Raw genomic sequence first — 20,195 nt, forward strand, 5'->3', positions numbered from 1 at the left:
CATTGTAATGGAGAGGTCAGTCTGTCCTGATCTTTGTTGTGAGATTTTTGTGCTTTCACTTATTTTGAGATTGCACACCAAGCTCAATTTAAGGATAGACCCAGGTGTATGTCTTTCCTGTGTGACAAGAATGGGTGAACTGGTATCCACCATTTCCCTGTGATACTACTACAGCAATCTAATAATCTACTCTCAGGAATTTTTTCTTGATATTCAGCATATATTGCCATTCATTCATATATATAATAACCCTTTGAGTAGAGAACTGATCCCATAGGGAACTAGTAGGAGAAGAGAAAAAATGCAAGCAGTTAACATAGATGAAGTTATTTCTTTGTGTCAGGTGTGTGTGCGTAGATGGTGAAACAGGAGGAATTTACACCGAGGAGGAAAAGCACGATAAAGGACAATGTCAGGACCTAGCATACAGTGGGAATTTAGGAAGCCAATTGTGTTTCAGTAGGAAAATCGGAGTCAATATTTAATGCATGTAGCTATCAGTGGTAAAAAGAGAATAGCAGGAAACTTAGTAATGGGGAAATTAGTTCTCCATTTTATAGTGGATCATAATTGACTGCAGTCTGATTAAAACATTACGATAAGAGAATTATAATCAAACGTGACAAAGAATGTAATTTGAAGGATTGGCCGCTAAGATGTGTCCCTAATATAGCCTCACTAAGCCATTACGCAGAACTGGAATAATTTCCTCCAGTTTATGGTTGATACCTCTTTCCATAGCAATGGAAATGATCTGCTCAGAGCTCCCTTCCCTGTGCCTGTCTGCTAAGGGCTCATCCTTAGGTCCTTTGATTTTATATTTGTATTTTCATCTTAATTCCAAGCAACCCTGACATTTCCCAGCTGTATCCATTACACTGCCACTACTCCAAAAAGCCCATCAATTGACTCCCATCCTTGATGTTGCAAAATGCCTCTCTGGCTAAACCTGTCCCATGTGGTCTTGGGGAGTGTATCCTAACATCTCCAAGAGTAATACTGAGCTAAGGGGGCATTGCTGAGTCTGGGCAGCTGGATCTACTGCTGTCAGGGATGACAGAATAGTTATGGCGCCTCTTACTGGGCTGTTAAATAGAAATCTCTTGTATGCTGTTGTGACCCATGATAGCTGGTTTCTTGTGAGAGGCCCTCAAATCTCTTATTGATTATATACCGATAGTCAGTAGCACTGTGGTTATACCAAGTAGGTATAGTTCCAGTGGGAACACAGTATAGTGACCAGAATATCGAGGGATAATGGGGAGCAGTGTAGGAAATTAAGTGAGAATTACACTATCGAGTGGTTAGATAAAGTGGGCCTTGGAGTCGGGACTCCTGAGGTCTTGCCCCCAGCTTTGCCACTGACTCACCTTGTGCAAGTCATGTAATCGCTTTGCCTCGTTGTTTGCTCATCTGTAAACATGAGGAGGATGATAATGTATACTTCACTGGAGCACTCTGAGGCTTAGCTAATTAGTATTTGTAAAGTGCCTGGAGATCCTCCAATAAAAGGTTCCTAGAAGTGCAAAGTGACTGAATAGAAACATAATTGGGAAATAGGGATTGTGGCTTACCACATAGTTGTCATTGTCTCTTAAAGCTTTGCTGCCCTGAGACTGCCAAGGACTGTGTGGCATTCATTGTGACATGGTGAATGAGGGGAGGGCAAGCATGGCATATTTTTTATAACTCCCAATAAGAGGTAGTGATCTCTCGCATGCATCAAAGTGTCCATGTAGTGTATTTCTTTCTCTCTCCGCTGCTTTATTTTCAGTAACTGACTGGTGCTACAAACCCCATAAACTCCCTTTCTAGTTTCTCTTTGGAAACAACCATAACAAAGAAACTAAAGTGTGGTAGTTCTGTGCATAACAGGATGCCAGTTCTTGCTCTCCCGCTGATCTGGAGCTAGGATAAGATTTACACTGGGTGGCCAATAATTCACTACTTTCTCCTGTTTCTGCTTATTAACATTCCAGCCCTGAGCATTACAAGAACCCATCAGCACTATTCCAGCCCTGGAGGCAGTGAGTGACAATGCAGCTTATTATAGTTGTAGCGGATGGGCTGGGATGACGCCCATGAGGTACGTACCCCCTCCTCCACGATACAAATACAGCCTGCTTTCCAATATGGAAAATAGAGGGATGTTTTGTGGAGGGCAGAGCTTCAGGAGATTTGGCATGTCTAAGACAGCAGGGAACAAGTCTCCTCTGTGTGGTGATGATGCATTTTAGATGCACGCTGCCTTTTTAGTCAGAAGTGTTGTAAGCAGATAAAATGTGCGGAGAGTCTGTCAAGTTGCCAAGCTCCACTTTCGAGGTGGTTGCATAGCAGTGGTGGTGCAGCGATATAATTTGTGAAATGCTTTAGGATCCTTTGGGAAAATATGGAGATGATGATCGTGCAGTATCATAGTTGTGTTTGGTATTGTAATTTGGGTAGAGGAAGACGTGGTACCTCCTCCTGGGTCTTACAGTTTCAAGACTCAATTATACAAGATTCCTAGGCCCAGCTTTTTAAAGGTATTTAGGCTTCGCTCTGCTCAGCATTCATAGCTTATAAAGGCAGAAGGGGCTGTGATCATGTGGCCTGACCAATGAATAATACAATCCAGGGATCTTCCTGAATTAATTCCTGTTTGAGCTAGAGCATATCTTTTAGAAAAACATCTAAACTTGACAAGCAGTGAATCTTATGCTCCTAAGTGCCTAAGTCACTTTTGAAAATGGGACTTAACAGATGAAGTTACTTAGGCCTTGCCAAGTTGAACAGAGCAAAGCCTAAATACTCTCAGAAACTGGGGCCTTAGGTCAGATTTTTAAAGGTATTTAGGCACCTAGTGGGATTTTCAGAAGTGCCTAGGCACCAAACACCTATTGAAATCAAGTTATTTTAGACACCTATGTGCTTCTGAAAACCTCACTAAACACCTAAATACCTTTAAAAATCTGGCCCTTAGTGTCTTAAGTTACAATTTACTTTAGTGAGAGTGAAATATGTGCTCGGAATCCAGCCCTTAATTATACAGAAAATACAAACAGATCCATCTATTTTAGGGTTTTCTCAGACACTTAATACACTGGTTGACCAGTGAAGAGTCAGTCCTAGACTGGTAGCAGATGTATTTTGTTGGTTGATTAGTGTTGAAAAGTATATTTTTAAGAAGGGATGGATGCAGAGCAGCTGGCTGACCCCAGCACTCTTGCTGCTGCTTCCACTGGTGGAGCTGTACTGGTCTTATAGCCGTGTGGGAGGCTTTGAGGGAAAAAGCTCATTGTCGACACAGTCAGTATCCCCTGGCCTTAGAACTCTCCAGCTGGTTACATTTTGCATACGTGAGTGAGTTATAAAGTCTAATCCTGTGGGTCTCTGTGGGAGACAAGGCCAACAAGTCAGAGTGATAATAAGAGTTAACAATCAGGTAACTGCGATTTCAAGAGCTGTTTGCTCCCAACATTTCCATGAAGCACAGTTTAGTTAGGAACAATTCTGTCTTTTCTGGTATAGTGTCTCTCCCTCCCCCGGCCGCTAAGGACATGTGCATGAAAACAGGCTCTTTGTTCCTTGGGACCTCACCCAATCCTGCTGCTTAATCCCCACCTGAAATCTTTTTTTTTTTTTCTTTTCTTTTCTTTTGAACATCACAGGCAACTGCTGTGGTGAACATTATGATATCACAAGAATGAATTATGATTTTGGTTGAGTAGTAAGCAGCAGGAGCCATTGAACTTTAATGTAGGTATGTATTTACAATAAATATTCCTAGTTGTATAATAAAAATAAAAATCATGAAAACCTAGGGCGAAATGACATTGAATTTTCAATGTCAGCTGCTGTATATCAATCACCTTGTTAATTAACATTATTTCTCTTCTAACACATTGCTTCTTAATGACGTAAATGAAAGTACTGGCTTTTTCCTTAGATTCCTTGATTTTTGGGTCAAGCTACCAAAAAAAAAAAAAGTAAAGAGAATCTGTTTTCTCTCCCCCGTGTGCCCCTCTCCATTCCCTATTTTTAACATTTGGAGCCTGGACAGAGTTTTAGCATGTAGATTCCATGTACTCCATTCAGGTGCTTATCTGACACATGGCCTCTCTCTTCCTTCCCCCTCCCACTCCTTCTCTGTTGCAGAAATATGTCTTCACCACAGGCTGGAGTTTTTGTTCCGTCGTTTTACTTTTTGGTGGCGGGCTCACACAAAAAAATGCTTTGATCTCCTTTACACCATTGATTGATTCTCAAAAGCTCCTATGTCAGGTCTGCTAGTTACCATCTTGCCAACAAGTTAAAAGGCTCTGTGAACTGCTCTTTGGAGCCAGGTGACTCTACAGAGTTCCATTGCACATCCCCGTCCCTTGATCTAGATCTGCTTTGCCAGGAGAGATGTTCCTTTTGTGTTGCTCCAGGTGACACAATTACATTTCTTCCCCGCATCAGGCCCTGTCACAGTCTAGATTTATATCTCTCCAGTCCAACTTCAAGAAGCAGCATATTTCAGCGAATCTGAAGTGAGCTGACAATGAGCTCTGTGCAATTTAAGAAACTTTTCAATGTTCCGAATTTTTTATTTTGTGTGTGTATGGGGGAGTGATGGTACAAGTTAATGAGACAAAGGCCACACTGTGTTAGATTCACTGTGTCCATCCCATCGGATGGACGCAGGAGTTGGGAGGAGGAATGGGGCAAGGAGGGAAAGGAAGATGACCTGTAGTGCCCAAGCAAACACCCCTCTCTGATCACATGTCATATTGCTGCCATGCAGGTCACACATTCCTATCTGTGCAAGTATTAATAGTGCCGTGAGCTAGAGAAGAGGTTTTGTTCCACACCTGGCATGTTGATACCTGTGTGGTTTTGGTTTCCTGTGTCCTAGTGGTGCACAACGCTGTCTTAAGATGAGTGTGTCTTTAAAGGCAAATTTTTAAGGGTTTCTGAAATTGCATTGACAATACAGTATTTTCATCCATTTGTGAGTGCAAAGCCTCTTGCTGGCATGTGCAAAATAAGTATTCATGCTCTTAACTGCACATTTTCCATGTGCAAATACAATCATTTGCATATACAAAAAATAAAGTATCTGAAAGAATTATGGGGACATTTTTGGAGCATCTCTGCTAACTATAATAATATGGCACAAGTGGATGTGAATTGTAGAGCCATTAGCCCTGCTATTTTAATAGTGAATATTGTTAGTTTTGGGTGACAGGGAAAGGGGGAATGCGCAGACTGGATATTGCTATGTTGCCAGGAGGGAGTAATGCACACTCAGTGCACAGTGTACTGCTTTGATTTGTCCTAGTCATTTGAATCTTGGGAGTGAATGTGTGAAGAATAGGACCTCCCAGGAATTGCTCATCAGAATCCTTGAAACCAGATAGGAACTAGAGAGGTTCCTAATTCAGCAAGCTGAATTAGAGAAGTAGTGGGTGGGAGGGATAGGGATGGGGATAGGAGCTATTCCACCTACACAGTTATTGGGTGATTATTGCTCTTCAGCTGACCCCAGGTATTGGGTTATTTGCCTGTGTTTTAACCACCCACTGACAGTGAAGGAGGGCAGTGCACCAACTCAGTCTCAGGGCTTGAATTGGCTTTAGTGCTTGTCTGCTGTGGAGTTCTTCCGTGTGCTGGTGCCCGTGGCTGAGCCCAGTACATCGTGCCAGCAGGTGTCACCATCGTCTCTTCAGAGCCTTACAAACATAGCTGAAGACGATCAGCTACCAAAGTGTATGAAGCCATGCTGGAGATGTATTTAATTCTCCAGCATTTTCTTTTATGGGAAGTCATAAATACAGAGCTGGCAGTACTGCAAGCTTAGATGAGAAGGAATTGTCTTTCCACAAATTTTTGTATTGCATTGAGGATCACAGATGAAATTAGCAGGTGCTGCTGCTGTTGTCTCAGTTAGTATTAATGTAGCGTAGAGAATCAGACACTTTACAAGGGGGGGCCATAAACACACAAGACACTTCCAGGTCAGCATGAAATTCCCCAGGGGCGCAAAGATGGAGGAGGACACTCTGTATCATAAGTAGGTTCACAATTGGTGTGTTCCTCAACCATTTCTTCATGAAGTGAGGTGCTGCATGCTGGCAAATGAAACCCGTGAAGTTTCCCTTTAACCTGACTCCAGAACACTAAAGTTAGTCCGTTTGGAAGAGGGACAAGCTGGTGATCACAGACGTTTCAGACTGGGAATCCAGTGATGATTGTTTAGCAGAGAACAGCATTCGGCAATATCAGTCATTCCTAGTGGAGCAGAACTTTCAAAAATGAAATTTTGAAACTGTAATTAAAGCCTCATTACAGTAGGACGTTTTGCACTGTTGCTGCTGGTAATGGTAAGTTCAGGTATTTTCCCCATGGTTTTGTGTAGGTAGTCCTGCTGAAAGCCATACTAGTGCTAGACAAAACTAACACCCCCGCCCCCCGTGCTCGCCACAATTCTTAGTGTATTTAGATGCACCCTAAGAAAGCATCAGTCCCAAGCTGTGAAGCAAAAGGAGTGCTCCCATGAGAGGAAAGGTGTTATATACTTAAACAAAAGCCAACAGTAAAGTCTGTCCGCATCAGATGTTGCTTTCCTCTGTACCACCTCTGTTACCTGGACTCGTTGATGGATTTGAGGAACAACTAAGATGTTAAATAGAATAACATCAAACTGGGTATATAAACCATCACTGAGTGAGAATGTCAAACTGTGAGATTAGAGAGACAAGGTGGGGAAGGTGAGATCTTTTATTGGACCAACTTCTGTTGGTGAAAGAGACAAGCTTGTGACCTACCCAGAGCTCTTCCTCAGGGTAGGTCTGAAGAAGAGCTCAGTGAAGCTCAGAAACTTGTTTCTTTCCCTAACTGAAGTTGGTCCAGTAAAAGATACCACCTCCCCCGCCTTGTCTCTCTAATATCCTGGGACCAGAAGGGCTGCAGCTACACTGCAAACCAACTGTGATCTTGTCAGGAATTAGGAGAGGGAGGTGAATGACAGAGGAACAATTATATTTTCAATCCAAAAGATGACAGAGAATTCTAACATTTTCTAGCACGGACAGGACCTGATATGTGCCTGCTCTGAGCAAGCTTTGAGGATAGTGTTTGGAAAGGTGCTTAATGTGCTTTGTCCATAGCTACAGTTGTAGTTAAACTGTATTCAGCACTGGCTCAGCTGCAGCCATGGATGACAGCGGCAGGTAACTTTCTTAAAGAGAAGTATAGACAAGGCTTCTCTCTCTCTCAGCCCAGCCCTGCTTCCACTGAAGTCAGTGGCAAGATTCCTGTTGGCTTCCTTGGGAACAGGGTTTCGGTCTAATAAAGATTCACGATATGTCTGCGAGGTTACACTTTTTGCTGGCAGTCAAGCTTCACTCAGTGATTATGCAGGACGGCAGCCCATGTTAGTCAAAGGAGTCCAGTACAATCTGAACCAAACCCCAATCTAAGCTGCATTTGGCTTTCATTGAACCGTTAATGTTTGTCAGGGTCACTTGCTTTCTCTGCTAGTTCTAGTAAATTAATGTTTCTGAGCCAATAATTTTTGGATCACCAGCCCTGTCTCTTGTAATTTCAGCTACTTGAATAATTATGGTCTCTGGACTCATAAATTGGATCAATGGGACAGGAGGGCCCCTAAAATGGATGATCATGACAGAATTGGCAGTTGCAGTACATTCCTCTCTGGAATGCATAAGCTGTAATACATCATTTCACACTCCTGCTTTTGCCCCAGTCTTGTCCAGGATGCACTCCTTACTCAAGCAAAAGTCCTACTGGAGTTAAAGACTGAGTGAGAACTGTTGGATCAGGAACTATGTAGAGGTCTGTTTCAGATGCACAAAGCTGCAAACTCACTCATCTAGGCGTACAGTACAGCAGGGGTAGGCAACCTATGGCACGTGTGCTGAAGTCGGCACACGAGCTGATTTTTTTCAGTGGCACTCTCACTGCCCGGGTCCTGGCCACCGGTCCGAGGGGCTCTGCATTTTAATTTAATTTTTAAATGAAGCTTCCTAAACATTTTAAAAACCTTATTTATTTTACATACAACAATAGTTTAGTTATATATTATAGACTTATAGAAAGAGACCTTCTAAAGATGTTAAAATGTATTACTGGCATGCGAAACCTTAAATTAGAGTGAATAAATACGACTTGGCACACCACTTCTGAAAGGTTGCCGACTCCTGCAGTACAGTGTACAGATACCCCCCTACCTGCCCTGTGTTAATAATTATCTGGCTTGTGATTGCCCTTGTGAAATGTATTCGTATCTACTTCCGTTATAAAGCTTATAGTTTTGTCTGTGTTACAGAATTTGTTTAGTCAATGCAAGCAGTGGTTATGGGGTGACAGAGAGAAGGAGCCCGAAGTAGTAAGACAGGAGAGCCAGAAGGGAAGCCCCCGCCCCAAACCATTGTTATGTCCTGCTCACGGGAAACTAGACACTGACCTGTTGTGATTCTGGTTATGATCTCTTGGGAGGAGACAGTCAACTGCTACAGTGATTGACAGCATTGTAAGACCCCAGTTAGACAATTTTATCGTCCAAATATTAGTATGGACTTGGAAAAAAGAAAGAGACAGATGCTGTCTGTGTTTTCTTATTTTTACACAATTCTGTCCAGATTAATTTTATCCTAGTGGGAGGTATTAACTAATTATTTTGTGCTTAGGTAAATCGTAGGAATCATATATTTAACCCATATTTAAAAATGTTTCCCCTAACTATGGTGTTATCAATAATTTAGATTATGAAAAAGAAAAGATTTCAAAAACTTGATTGAATGCTCACCATCTGTGTATATTTTTGCACTTTACTTGGCTAGAACAATGAAACTTGACTGCTCAGTTTTACTTTTTGTTTACGCTCAGTTTCATGTTCTCATCTGCTACAATGGTGATGCTGTGACTATCCAGTAGAAAGAAGTCTCTCCTGATTTAAAAGAAAAAAAAACACCCTCCAAATTCTTGACAATGTCTCCTTATGAAATAGTTAAGACACTTAGTGCTATACTATCCTGTACAAGTCATAGGTCTGGCTATTTTGCCTAACTGTGGGGAATAACCTCGGCAGTTTAGTTCATCCCCAGAGGACTAATAGAGACCGTATCAAATCTTCTTTTAATTTTGACTCTGTCCAGTTATATTAACCCATCAGCAAGTAGATGATATCACTCCTGCCATGTTTTCTATCACCCAGCCAGCAAAGCAGCTAGGAGTATCTGCGTTTCTCTAAACACTCAGTATTTGCTCAATAAACACTAACACTAGCTCTGCTGTTTTATGCGTTATTTTGAGCAAAGAATTTGCAATGAGAATTAAACACACTGGGTTTGTCAGTGGAAAGCAGCAAGTTGAGAACAGGGTTCCATTGGAATTCCAAAAGAAGAAGTTGGAGAAACAGAGAATTAATTGCATATTTAATCTCTGGTTCTCAGGGACAGAATATCCTGAGCCTTGAAAGAGAAGGGTTTAATAGTTATTATATAGCAGTCTTCCTGCTGCAAGATGCAGGAGTCCATCCACTCTGATGCAATTGGTCTTTCACGCATCCCACCCGGGGACAATTTGATGTTTTGGGGGAATATAATTTTCTTGATTTGTTAACCAGTTATTTTTCAGCAACACTTTTCACGCAGAAACTAGCCGGCTGCAGGGGCTGGGAAGGGAAATGCAGCTTTTCAGCTCTTGGTCTCTGGTTCAAAATGATTCCCTAGTTGGTAGTGACAAAGTTTTTGCCATCTAATGTCTGATCTGTGTGAACTGGTGAAGTCAGTCCAGTTGCCAGTCTATAGGTGTTCACATTGCAGTTAACAATTAGATGATCCCCACCTCTTGTTTATTGGCACTTTCAACAAAAAGAGCCAGGGAGTGAGTGGTCCATGGTGATGAATATATCCAGTTACCCTAGATGTTCCCTCAAGGACAGGGCTAGTTCTGAGACTAAATAACCAAGGTAATTCACTGGTAGAGGAAATAGCTGTTGTTTATGTTAAAATAAATGAACAAAAATAATGATTGCATATGGATTCATTCAACCAGAAATATGGGGGACAGATTCCAGAAGTGGACATACGTTCCCAATAATAATAAGAAATGCAAAAGGAAATTAAGATTTTATTGAAAGATGGAATCAGAAAATGAGACCATATGAAGACTAACCAGAAAAAGCCCCAGTGCCAGACAGGAAACAGGGGAGATACACTCCCTCCTTTCCAGATTTATTGTAACCACTCAATACATTGTCAAAAGTGTGTAGAGGAAGTGCTGGGAGTCTGCTTGGGAACCATACTGGATAAGCTGATCAGACACAGGCTAATGGAGCACCTGGAATGTTAGCATTTCATTATGATGGATTCTCAAAAGGTAGATCACACCTAACTATTCTAATGACTTTTTTTTTTTTTTGAGGGAAAGCAGCAAAAAATTGCCAGGAAAAGCAGCTGTGGATACAAATTTACCTCTGCTTTAGGAAAGGGTTGGTGGAGAATTGTACAAAGAACTAATCAAAAATGAAACGTATTGCATTGCATTTTAAGGTGCATTAAGGAGCTAATGTACTTGTATATAATTATTCCTAATCAGTACCGTGGAGTTAGTCAAATCATCATGAAAACCATCCTTATCTTCATTACTTAAATGGGTCCTCCTTTTTACCAGAGTCTGCTAACAAGAAAGCTGTAGCATCATTGCAGTAAAATATAAAATAGCTATTCATAACAAACAGTTCACCAAATTCAGTAATATTTTCTGTTCATGAATTATCAGCAAATGGCCAGATTTGTATAAATGTTTAAGATTTCCAGCAAAAAGGATTAAGTGAATGTATTTTTGCCAATGGATTGCTCATGAACCGTTTGCTGTGACTACTGCTTGGAGTACTGTATGATTGGTCACCTAAGTAATATGGTATTGTTTCTGCTCTCTGATTGAATGACTCCCCAAACCATGAAGAGCTTTCAGAATGGCTGCACAAACAGTTTTGTAGTATGGATACCTATTGGTGGTGGTATACATATGTGTATGCAGCATATATACATTTGTTGGAATAATGACTACCCAAAGCAATAGTCTTGGTGTAAGTAATCTGTAAGGAATGATGATACTTTGTTGGAAAACTTCAAACCATTACATAAATCTGGCTGTTTGCAGATAATTCATGGAGAGAAAACATTGCTAAAGTTGTTGAACAAATTGCTATAAAGAATTCATCCAGCTCAAGTAGATTCCAAGTCTTTGTTACCTACAGCTTTTTAGTGGCAGCGAGGCATTATTAAAAGTAGAGCTGACTTTCAAATCTCACCTCTTTTTAGTTATGTAAAAAAAATTTTCTTTTTTACATATAATATAGAATTTCAGACCTCAAAAATTCTAGACTGTGGAGATTAACATTTTACCTATTATAAGCCCCAAATCTCAGAGCATCATCTGTTTAAGTATCCGTTGTAGTTTCCAGAGTACCTGTGAAGTTACTTATTGTTTAGTTTTCCCATGGGTTCCAGTTCAACACCTGTTTAATCAATGAAATGATCTCTCTGAAGATTTGACGGTACACATTTCAAACAGGAACACATGCTGCCTCTCTCTGTGCTGAGCTGCCCATGTGTCAGCAGAGCAGCATGATGGAGCCATGAGATCACTTTGCTCTGAAATTTGGAACTGGACCAGCAATCAGATTGTACATCTCTAAAAATGTATGAAATGAGCTCATAATTGAACCGTAAAGCAAAGAATTTGCTATTGAAGGCACAGAGGGAGCAGGAATGTGGGGGTGTTTGGAGAAGTATCATCACTTCCATCGAGGAAGCTGAATGCACGAGGAATGGCACCAAGGATATCGTGTTAGAAAAATTCTGGAGGGGGGCGGGCAAAGTTGTGCAGCATCCTTGCTTCTGCCTCCCTGTTGAGGCTGCAGCTGCTTATTGAGGTTAGCGGGCCAGGCCTATCCAAGGGAGTGGGGTGGTAGGCTGGGGGATGTCTCACCGATGGCTGTCCCAGGGCAGGGATCAGGGTCCGGTTCACTCCATGATAAGCTTGGCCCAGGCCAGTGCTGCTGCTTCCTGTCGGCTGTTGGGGAGCAGGGAGGCTCTGACAATGCTGTGAACACTGCAGCACCGACTGGGGAGGAGCTATGAAAAGTCGAGGGGGAGGGGCAAAGTCTGGGCTACACCTCCTGCGGAGGTGGGTTTACTACGGTGAGAGGAGAGTCACTGATGCACCACTGCAGCGCAGCTGCTGCGGAGCATTTTACGTGTAGATGGAACCTGTATTATAAAATGTCTGTCTCTGAAGCAGCTCTGGAAGACATTGGGGCTGGAATATACTTTGCAAGCCAAGAAGTGCAATATGTTGCAGTTACCACTGATGGATATTTTCATTTGGGAAATCCAATGTCTCGTCTACTTTCAAGTGTAAGATCCTAGGGGCAGGAACCTAGTTGTATTTCTGTTTAGCGCCATGCACACCAAGGTGCTATCTGAAAAATAACAACTCTGCACTTCTATTGTTCCTTTCATTTGACAGTCTCAAAGCACTTATTAAGCCACATACCTTCCCAGTGAATTAGGTCAGAAATACATGCAGATCACTTCACTTGCTGCTGAAACACAGCTAACTCTAGGCTGGAAGGCAGCAGTTAGCACACAGCAACACTGTGGAGGTGTTTAGAAGAGGAAGTAAAGAAGAAAATCATCCACCTGAAACTGAATGAGGCATTTATGGGGCAGAGTGTATTTATACCTGATCTGGGGTTTTGGCCAGGATGCTGAGTTTTTAATAGTGAAGGTGCAGGCAGTGATGAATAAGGGTCATGCCCTTCTGCTTGGGAGAAGTTGCAGAATAGCAATACTTTTGGAGGGCTGTACATGTCTCATTCATTTGACCTTAAACTCCACTGCAGAATGCCCTAAAGCCATTTAGATGGCTGAAATCTGCCAGTACACTGCTATGCACAGAATTCAGGAAGTTTACAAAAGATAGAGCTACTTGCTGTCATCAACTCTGTGTGTTCAATGCAATGGTTTCTGGTACAGTGCAGATGGTCCTCGTCCAGGGAAACAACTGGCTTTTATAAACCCCAGGCCTTCATAAAAATGCCCCTTTGGATTCTCACTATTTTACTGTAATTACATTGGATGAGCTACAACTTTGAGCAAAACGTGCTTCAGATCAAGCTGATTTTAATGGTCCTTTTAGTAACAAAATGTTGGTTATGTGATTATGCCATAGGGTATGTTTCTTTCCGTCAGCTTGTTCCACAGAATACATTTAATTCATGTATAGCCAGATCTGGAGAGGTCCTTAGGATCTGCACGTTGTGGATGTTCAGTCCCTCTCAGAATTTGTCCCTTACAAACTTTACCTAAATAGTAACACTTTGCACTTTCCTAGTGTCTTTCATCTAAGTATCTCAAAGCATTTTACAGAGGACCCAATGAGCGGTGCCGCTGGAAACCTGTGTGAGATGGATCAGGAGTATTGCAGATAGAGAAACTGAAGTTCTGAGAGGTGAAGCAACTTGCCCAATGACAGAGCCAGGAGTAGATTCCAAGCCTCGTGCTTTCTACACTACAGCTTAAATTAATCCCCCACAAAGGCTGATATGAATCAAATGCACTAGAGAGATGATACTAAGCGCTTGTTTCTCTTTTTGTGGGCAGCCATCACTTCGAAGGGAACTGAAAGGCTTTTTAACTGCAAAGTGATAAGTATAAGGTTTTCTGTGTTCCCCACCACAGTTGTTGAATTCACTAGCACCTTAGTACAGGGTAAGGAATGCAAGGAATGTCGTTCCTGGCTGCTGCTTTTGGCATTAGTGATGTCAGCCATTGTTGCAGGAGCAACACCGAACAGAACCCTGGACTCTCATTTTTGGCAGATAAATAAGTCAGGGAAATATTGTTGAAAGAATGTGTTTGAAAAAGAATGTATAATTTTAAAACATTCATTTGTGTCCCGTGATTGGGGATTGTGGACAGGTTAAACACTGATTAATTGAAAGAAAAAACTGATGTTTGAAATGTTTCTCATTTATAAGATTCCAGCCTCTCTCCATCCCTGGAATTATTGCTGCTTTCCAGAAATCCTTTGCTAAAGTGGAGCTTGCCTAGCAGAGGAAGAATCAGGGCAGTGCCCCCACCTTCATCCTAATGATCCCACTTTTAACTTAACCCAGTTGTTCTAAACTACAGCACGTTCTTTCCTTTGTGTCCCCTTGTATTCTACAAGCTAAGTAGGGTTATTCTGGTAAGTATTGAGATGGATACCTCCAAGGAACACCCATCTGTAGGCACTGTAGAAAGCGATGTTGATGATTCAGTGGCATTGTTTCTTCTGATTCAGTTAGGAATTAATGCCTCAGATTGGGCATAAGGAAATCACTGGTGCTGGATAAATCACCTTTCAGATGAGGCATAAAACAGAGTAATTAAAGACCCCTTGGTGCTTTGTAAGACTGGAGTTTAAAACCTCAGTACCCTCCTCACTCCTTCCCCCCCCCCCCACGTTTCAGTTTGGGTAAATGCTTCGAATGCAAACGTGGTCACGAGGTCAGATATTCTCTCTCTCCTGTCCTGGATTTCTGGGGACTCTTTCTGTGTGCTATTAAACTGCTGCTCTAATTTAATCCACAGGGGGATGCATTTTGGGGCTGGTTGTGTATTGGTTGTACATCTATTGACATTTATAGTGGGCTTTGGGAGCCTTCATGATGAATGGACATTGAAGTTATTTTAATGTGTGTACAATTATGATCTCATATTGTTCCTTCTTCCCTCCCCTTCAGCTGTCTGCAATTATGGAGTTTGTTTCAATGGAGGAAACTGCATGGAAGGATCTTCTCAGCTCTGTCGCTGCCCTTCTGGTTTCCAGGGACCTCGCTGTCAGTATGGTGAGTAGCCTTTCCAGCCTCTTACCTTAAACCTTCCTCTTATATATTCTGAATTTAAAGCTGAGGGAGCAGGCGATGAAGGATGTTTTCTCTGATGTTTGCTTCCTGACCCCAGCATCCTTTATCTTTGCAAGCTGCAGTTTTATTTGCACAGCTCCATTAATTTGCTCTACACGTATTCTGGCTCCTGTTTGTTATGTTTTTGAGAATGGGATGTTTGGGAAGGAAGTGCTTGTCATGACTTGCTGTGAATACAGCCCTATCTCTCTATAATATACAATGGCCTTTATTCCTGGCCACCACCAGCAGAAGTGGTTTGTTGGAATCAGAGAAGGAAGCTGATTAAAGTTGGGTTGAACAAAGCAACCCTGGGGTCGTTTCCTGTGAACTGAACCTTTAGCCATTGGACAAAAGCCAGCCTGAGCCCAGCAGTAGACCATCGCCATTGGAAGGGGAAAGCAACGGTTAAGCTATTTCTAGCCAGGGTGTCAGCACATGTTTTCACATGTAGATGTTTAAACATTGACAGAGTCTACATCAGAAAGGACTAGCTAGAGCTGTTGTCTTCTGTCAGGTCTTATTGGTTTTGAACTATTAAACTTTGTGTAATTAGCACCTAACACAATACACACATTCTCTCTTGTGAAGGTTATTGAACTTCTTATCTTATGCAATTCAGAATCTTCTTGTTGGCTGATATGCTATTTGGTAGCAAGCTGCCGCTGGAGAGCAGGCCAAAAACTCTGAGCACTACTTTATACCTAATTTATACAAAACAAACGTGTAAGAACAATGTACATTGCATTATTCCTAAGGGGTCTTGGGAATGTCCATCCATAGCGTCCAATCAATCAATACATTTATTTGGTTGGCAGTCTGGAAAATGCGCCATGATATAATGATTAATCATAGTGCATTGCAAATCTTTTACAACAAATTAAAAACCAATAATAAGTATATGTTTTCCCAATGCATAATTAATTGTGCAATTCATGGCCATTAGATATCACTGAGGCCAAGATCTTAGCAGTAGTCAAAATTGGATTGGACATTTATATGAATAATGAGATAATCCTCAGTTACATCAGATAGGAATAGAAACTTTTGTGTGTCATTGTATAATCCAATCATTATTTGATAGGAAGAAGTTTCCTCTATGGGCAGGTTATTTGATAATTGCCCACTAATGGGTTTTGTGCACCTTCCTCTGAAGTATTTGGCATAGATCACTGTCTGAGAGTACTGTAGTAGACAGTTGGGACTCAGGGCATATGTAACCGCAGTCTCAGATTGCAGCTTGTATAGAAATACACAAACTAGCTTTCATCCAGCAGTGGAGTCATGGTAGCACAGGCATCAGTGCAGGTTAGCTCAGAGGTGGGCAAACTATGGCCTGCCGGCCACATCCGGCCCACGGGATCGTCCTGCCCAGCCCTTGTGCTCCCAGCTGGGGAGGCTAGCCCCCGGCTCTTCCCCTGCTATCCCCCCTTCCCCGCAGCCTCAGATCGCTGTGCCGCCAGTGCTTTGGGCAGCGGGGCTGCGAGCTCCTGCCAGGCAGTGCTGTGGTGTGGCTGGCTCTGGCCGGGCGATGTGGCTGCCAGTCCTGGTGCTCTGAGCGGTATGGTAAGGGGGTGGGGAGTGGGGGATTGGATAAGGGGAATAGGGTCCCTGGAGGCAGTCAGGGGACAGGGAGCGGGGGGGGGGGTTGGATGGGGCAGAGGTTCTGGGGGGGAGCAGTCAGGGGACGAGGAGCGGGGTGGGTTGGATAGGGTATGGGAGTACCAGGGGGGCCTGTGAGGGGGTGGGGGTGTGGATAGGGGGTGGGGCAGTCGGGATAGGAAGCGGGGTGTGTGTGGATAGGGGGTGGGGTCCTGGGGGGCGTGGTTAGGGGCGTGGTGTCCTGGGAGGGGGCAGTCAGGGGACAAGGAGCAGGGTGGGTTGGTTGGGTCGAGGGGGGCAGTCAGGCAGTGGAGAGGGCGTTGATAGGGGGAGGGGGCCAGGCTGTTTGGGGAGGCACAGCCTTCCCTACCCGTCCCTCCATACAGTTTCAGAACCCCGATGTGGCCCTCAGGCCAAAAAGTTTGCCCATCCCTGGGTTAGCTGCTTGAGTAATTACCCAGAGTTCTAGGTGGGCTTGTACGGCCTGCACTGAGGTCTGTGCTACAATGACTTTGCTGCTGTTCATTCCCTAGTTGTATTAAAACTGTACACGAGCTGCAGTCATCCCTGGGATTCCAGTGTGGACGTACTCTAAGTGAAGGGGTTCTGCTATATTTTTCTTTCTTTGATGAATTTAAGGAAGGTGGAAAATTCAAGTAAGTATTATTTCCTTCCTATTTTAGAACCATTGGGCGGGGGGAAGAGTTTGGTGTCTCCACCCCAGATTGTTGATTAGCCATGGTAAAGGGTTGGTCTTATCCCAGTGAGAAGGGCGGCTCAGCCATTTGAGAAGGGCTGGACATGGGGGAAGATCTGGGGTTGGGAGGACACAGCATAAAGCTTACGCTTCAGCCTTTGTGGCCAGAATGCACAGAAGAGGACTGGGGAAACAGGGCAGTTTGCTACATTCCTAAATGGTTGGTCTAGTTCTCTTGCTGCAGAATAAATGAGCAGCTTAATGCTGCACATTGAAGAGGGCAAGGTGACAAGTTCCTACCATTCTGGTGCACCAGAAAGCACCGAATTACCTGGTATGGTGGCCAGCAAGGTTTCAGCTGCTGAGTCAGCATGTTAGAGCTGATTTTTCATGCCACATCTATTGTGAGGAACTTTTCATTATTGTTACAGGTATCGATTAAGAAGTGCGTAAAAGGCTGTAAGTCTCATTCGGATAATCCTGTTAAAGAAAAAAACCTTGGTTTGCTCTCATTCAGAAATGCAATTTCAGGTTAATCAAGAAACTCTTTGCTGCTGTAAAAGAGTTTGTTGTCAACATTAGATTGTGTTTTCAGCTGGCTCTGTATCCATCTTGGACAGTCAGGAGGAGTGGGAGTGTTTTCCACCAAAGAATCTGAGCCTTCCTTTGGGCTTGACTGGAACAGCCAGTGCATGTTGAGTTGGCATGTGATCCTTTATCTGATGGCCACCCCATTTTTCTGGTGATGGGCCAGGTGTAAAATACCCACATAGGGAGAGAGCCAGTTTCCTTGGTAATTGAAACCGGAATTCCTTCAAAGGTCCAGGTGTGCCGGCAGCAACCCTTTGCTGCTGCTATTTTGCTGAAGGGCATCCCAGCCTGAATTATTTCTGAAATGGAGACTTCATTTGGGAACAAATGGCCTCTTGAGCCTGGAGCCCAATACTCTGTTCTGTTTGCTGATTAGGGTGACCAGATGTCCTGATTTTATAGGGACAGTCCCAGTTTTTGGGTCTTTTTCTTATATAGGCTCTTATTACGCCCCCACCCCCTGTCCCGATTTTTCACACTTGCTGTCTGGTCACCCTGTTGCCGATGGACTGTCTGCAGAGTCGGTAGCAAGCTTAGGGTGGTGCTGCTGGAATACTGTGTCCAACACACACCCTCCTGTGTTTCATTATGTGCATGGGGATGCTGGAAGCTGACTGCACAGCCTTACCCCCTCGGCAGAGAAAATAAAGCAACAAGATGTTCGCTTCCTATGCCCTGGTGGAAGAGAACAGAACTACTCCAACTTGTTTGTGACTTTCTGAGGAGCTGATTTTTAACAGTAGTGTACAGAAGAATCAAAGGCATTGGTACAATACAAAGTGAGGATACTGTCTGTGGAAATGCACCAACCGAAGTTTAACCAACTAGGAAATCTGTCAAGTATCAGAGGGGTAGCCGTGTTAGTCTGGATCTGTAAAAGCAGCAAAGAATCCTGTGGCACCTTATAGACTAACAGGCGTATTGGAGCATGAGCTTTCGTGGGTGAATATGCACTTCGTCGGATGCATCCACGAAAGCTCATGCTCCAATACGTCTGTTAGTCTATAAGGTGCCACAGGACTCTTTGCTGCTTTTAGGAAATCTGTGTGAATCAAGCCTTTTAAAAACAATGGAGTGAAAGGTGCCATATGAACAGCCTGCTGTGCCGGGGTGAAATTCTGGCCCCACTGAAGTCAAGAGCAAAACTCCCATTGACTTCAGTGGAGGCAGAATTTCACCTCCAGGCTCTTCATTGCTCTGCAGCCTAGGTTTAGCACAGCCAGCAGTGGTGCAAACCTCCCTCATGCTGTTCTGTTCTGCCGCCGAAGACTCCAGGCCCCCTGAATCCTCTGGGCGGCCCTGAGTCAGAACATAACATCTTTTCATCTGTTTTGTCAATCATAGCTGAAAGTTCATTTGAATAATGAGCTGCATGCCAATTGAAAATGCCATGAAGCCTATTTAAACATACAGCATGACTCGGCACATAGTTCAGTTCAAAAGCTTTAACTGTTGTTGAAGCCAAGTTTGGCTTATTGACTAGCAAGGCAAAAGGAAGCTAAGATCCAGAGTCCAACAGCCTAGCCATGCTTTCTAACCTCACCTCATGGTATGGCTAGGAACCATTCAGAACAAAGGTGATGCTGAGTTTTGTGTGTGAAGTAACACTCCAGAACCCATGGATTTTGTGAGGTGCTAGATTTCTGTTGTGTGTGTCTTCTCTACAAGAGACACGTACAGTGCTCTGATCTATAGTGACGGAGATCACCCATTGACCTCTGGTCTCCTGCATGGCAGAGCAGGGCATTAACCACTAGCACTATGCTGCACTGATCACACAAGGGCACATTCTGCCACCTATGAGCTTAAATTGGACTATTTCTCAGCGAGAGTAAGGGTGGCAGACCTTACTCTTCACCCATACTGAGGCATGAAATCACTACTTTAGAGTGTCCCATACTTTGGGCCTTGTTTTTCTGTACAGGGCAGAGGATTTGTTTCCCACACCAGTTCTTACATGTCACCAGTGCACTTTCGCTGCAAAGCCACAGCAAGGCAAATGTTATAGGGTGGCGCATGACATCACCCCCAGATTCATCGTCCTTCTATCTAACACATTTTCAAAGAAATCATCAGGCAATAGTGACAGATGAAAGCACACAGGGTGGTCTATCCTGTTGTGTGTGGTTTTTTTTTTTTCTTAAAGTCCTCCTATCACAGAGAGACACTGCATTTCATGGGCCGTTAGCAGCATGATGCTGGTAATTTAACATCTGCTCTTGCGTGCTGTTTTGAATATAATCCTGCAGGGGGCTGTCATATGTTTCATAGCGTGGATAGAGTACAGGACGGTGTGAATTTTCTTGCACCATGTTTTTTGTTTCATGTTTGCATTGGGGCAGATGTGGAAAAAAATTT

General features: G+C 43.2%; 1 protein-coding gene across 11 annotated transcripts in view; it reads left to right on the plus strand.

Moving 5' to 3' along the window:
* The window catches only part of MEGF6 (multiple EGF like domains 6), a 231,862-nt gene that overhangs the window by 40,849 nt on the left and 170,818 nt on the right, over positions 1 to 20,195 (plus strand). For 9 of the 11 annotated variants that reach the window (XM_044996193.1, XM_044996194.1, XM_044996195.1 and 6 more), the window contains one exon: positions 14,786 to 14,890. The exons of 1 other annotated variant lie outside the window; for it this stretch is intronic. In XM_044996193.1, coding sequence (XP_044852128.1) covers positions 14,786 to 14,890 — 105 coding nt within the window. Of the gene's footprint in view, positions 1 to 3,650; positions 3,743 to 14,785; positions 14,891 to 20,195 lie in introns of those variants that run through there. One more of the 11 variants, XM_044996203.1, reaches the window with a different exon arrangement.

This window comes from Mauremys mutica, chromosome 21 (genome assembly GCF_020497125.1).
Source record: "Mauremys mutica isolate MM-2020 ecotype Southern chromosome 21, ASM2049712v1, whole genome shotgun sequence".
Lineage (NCBI taxonomy): Eukaryota > Metazoa > Chordata > Testudines > Geoemydidae > Mauremys > Mauremys mutica.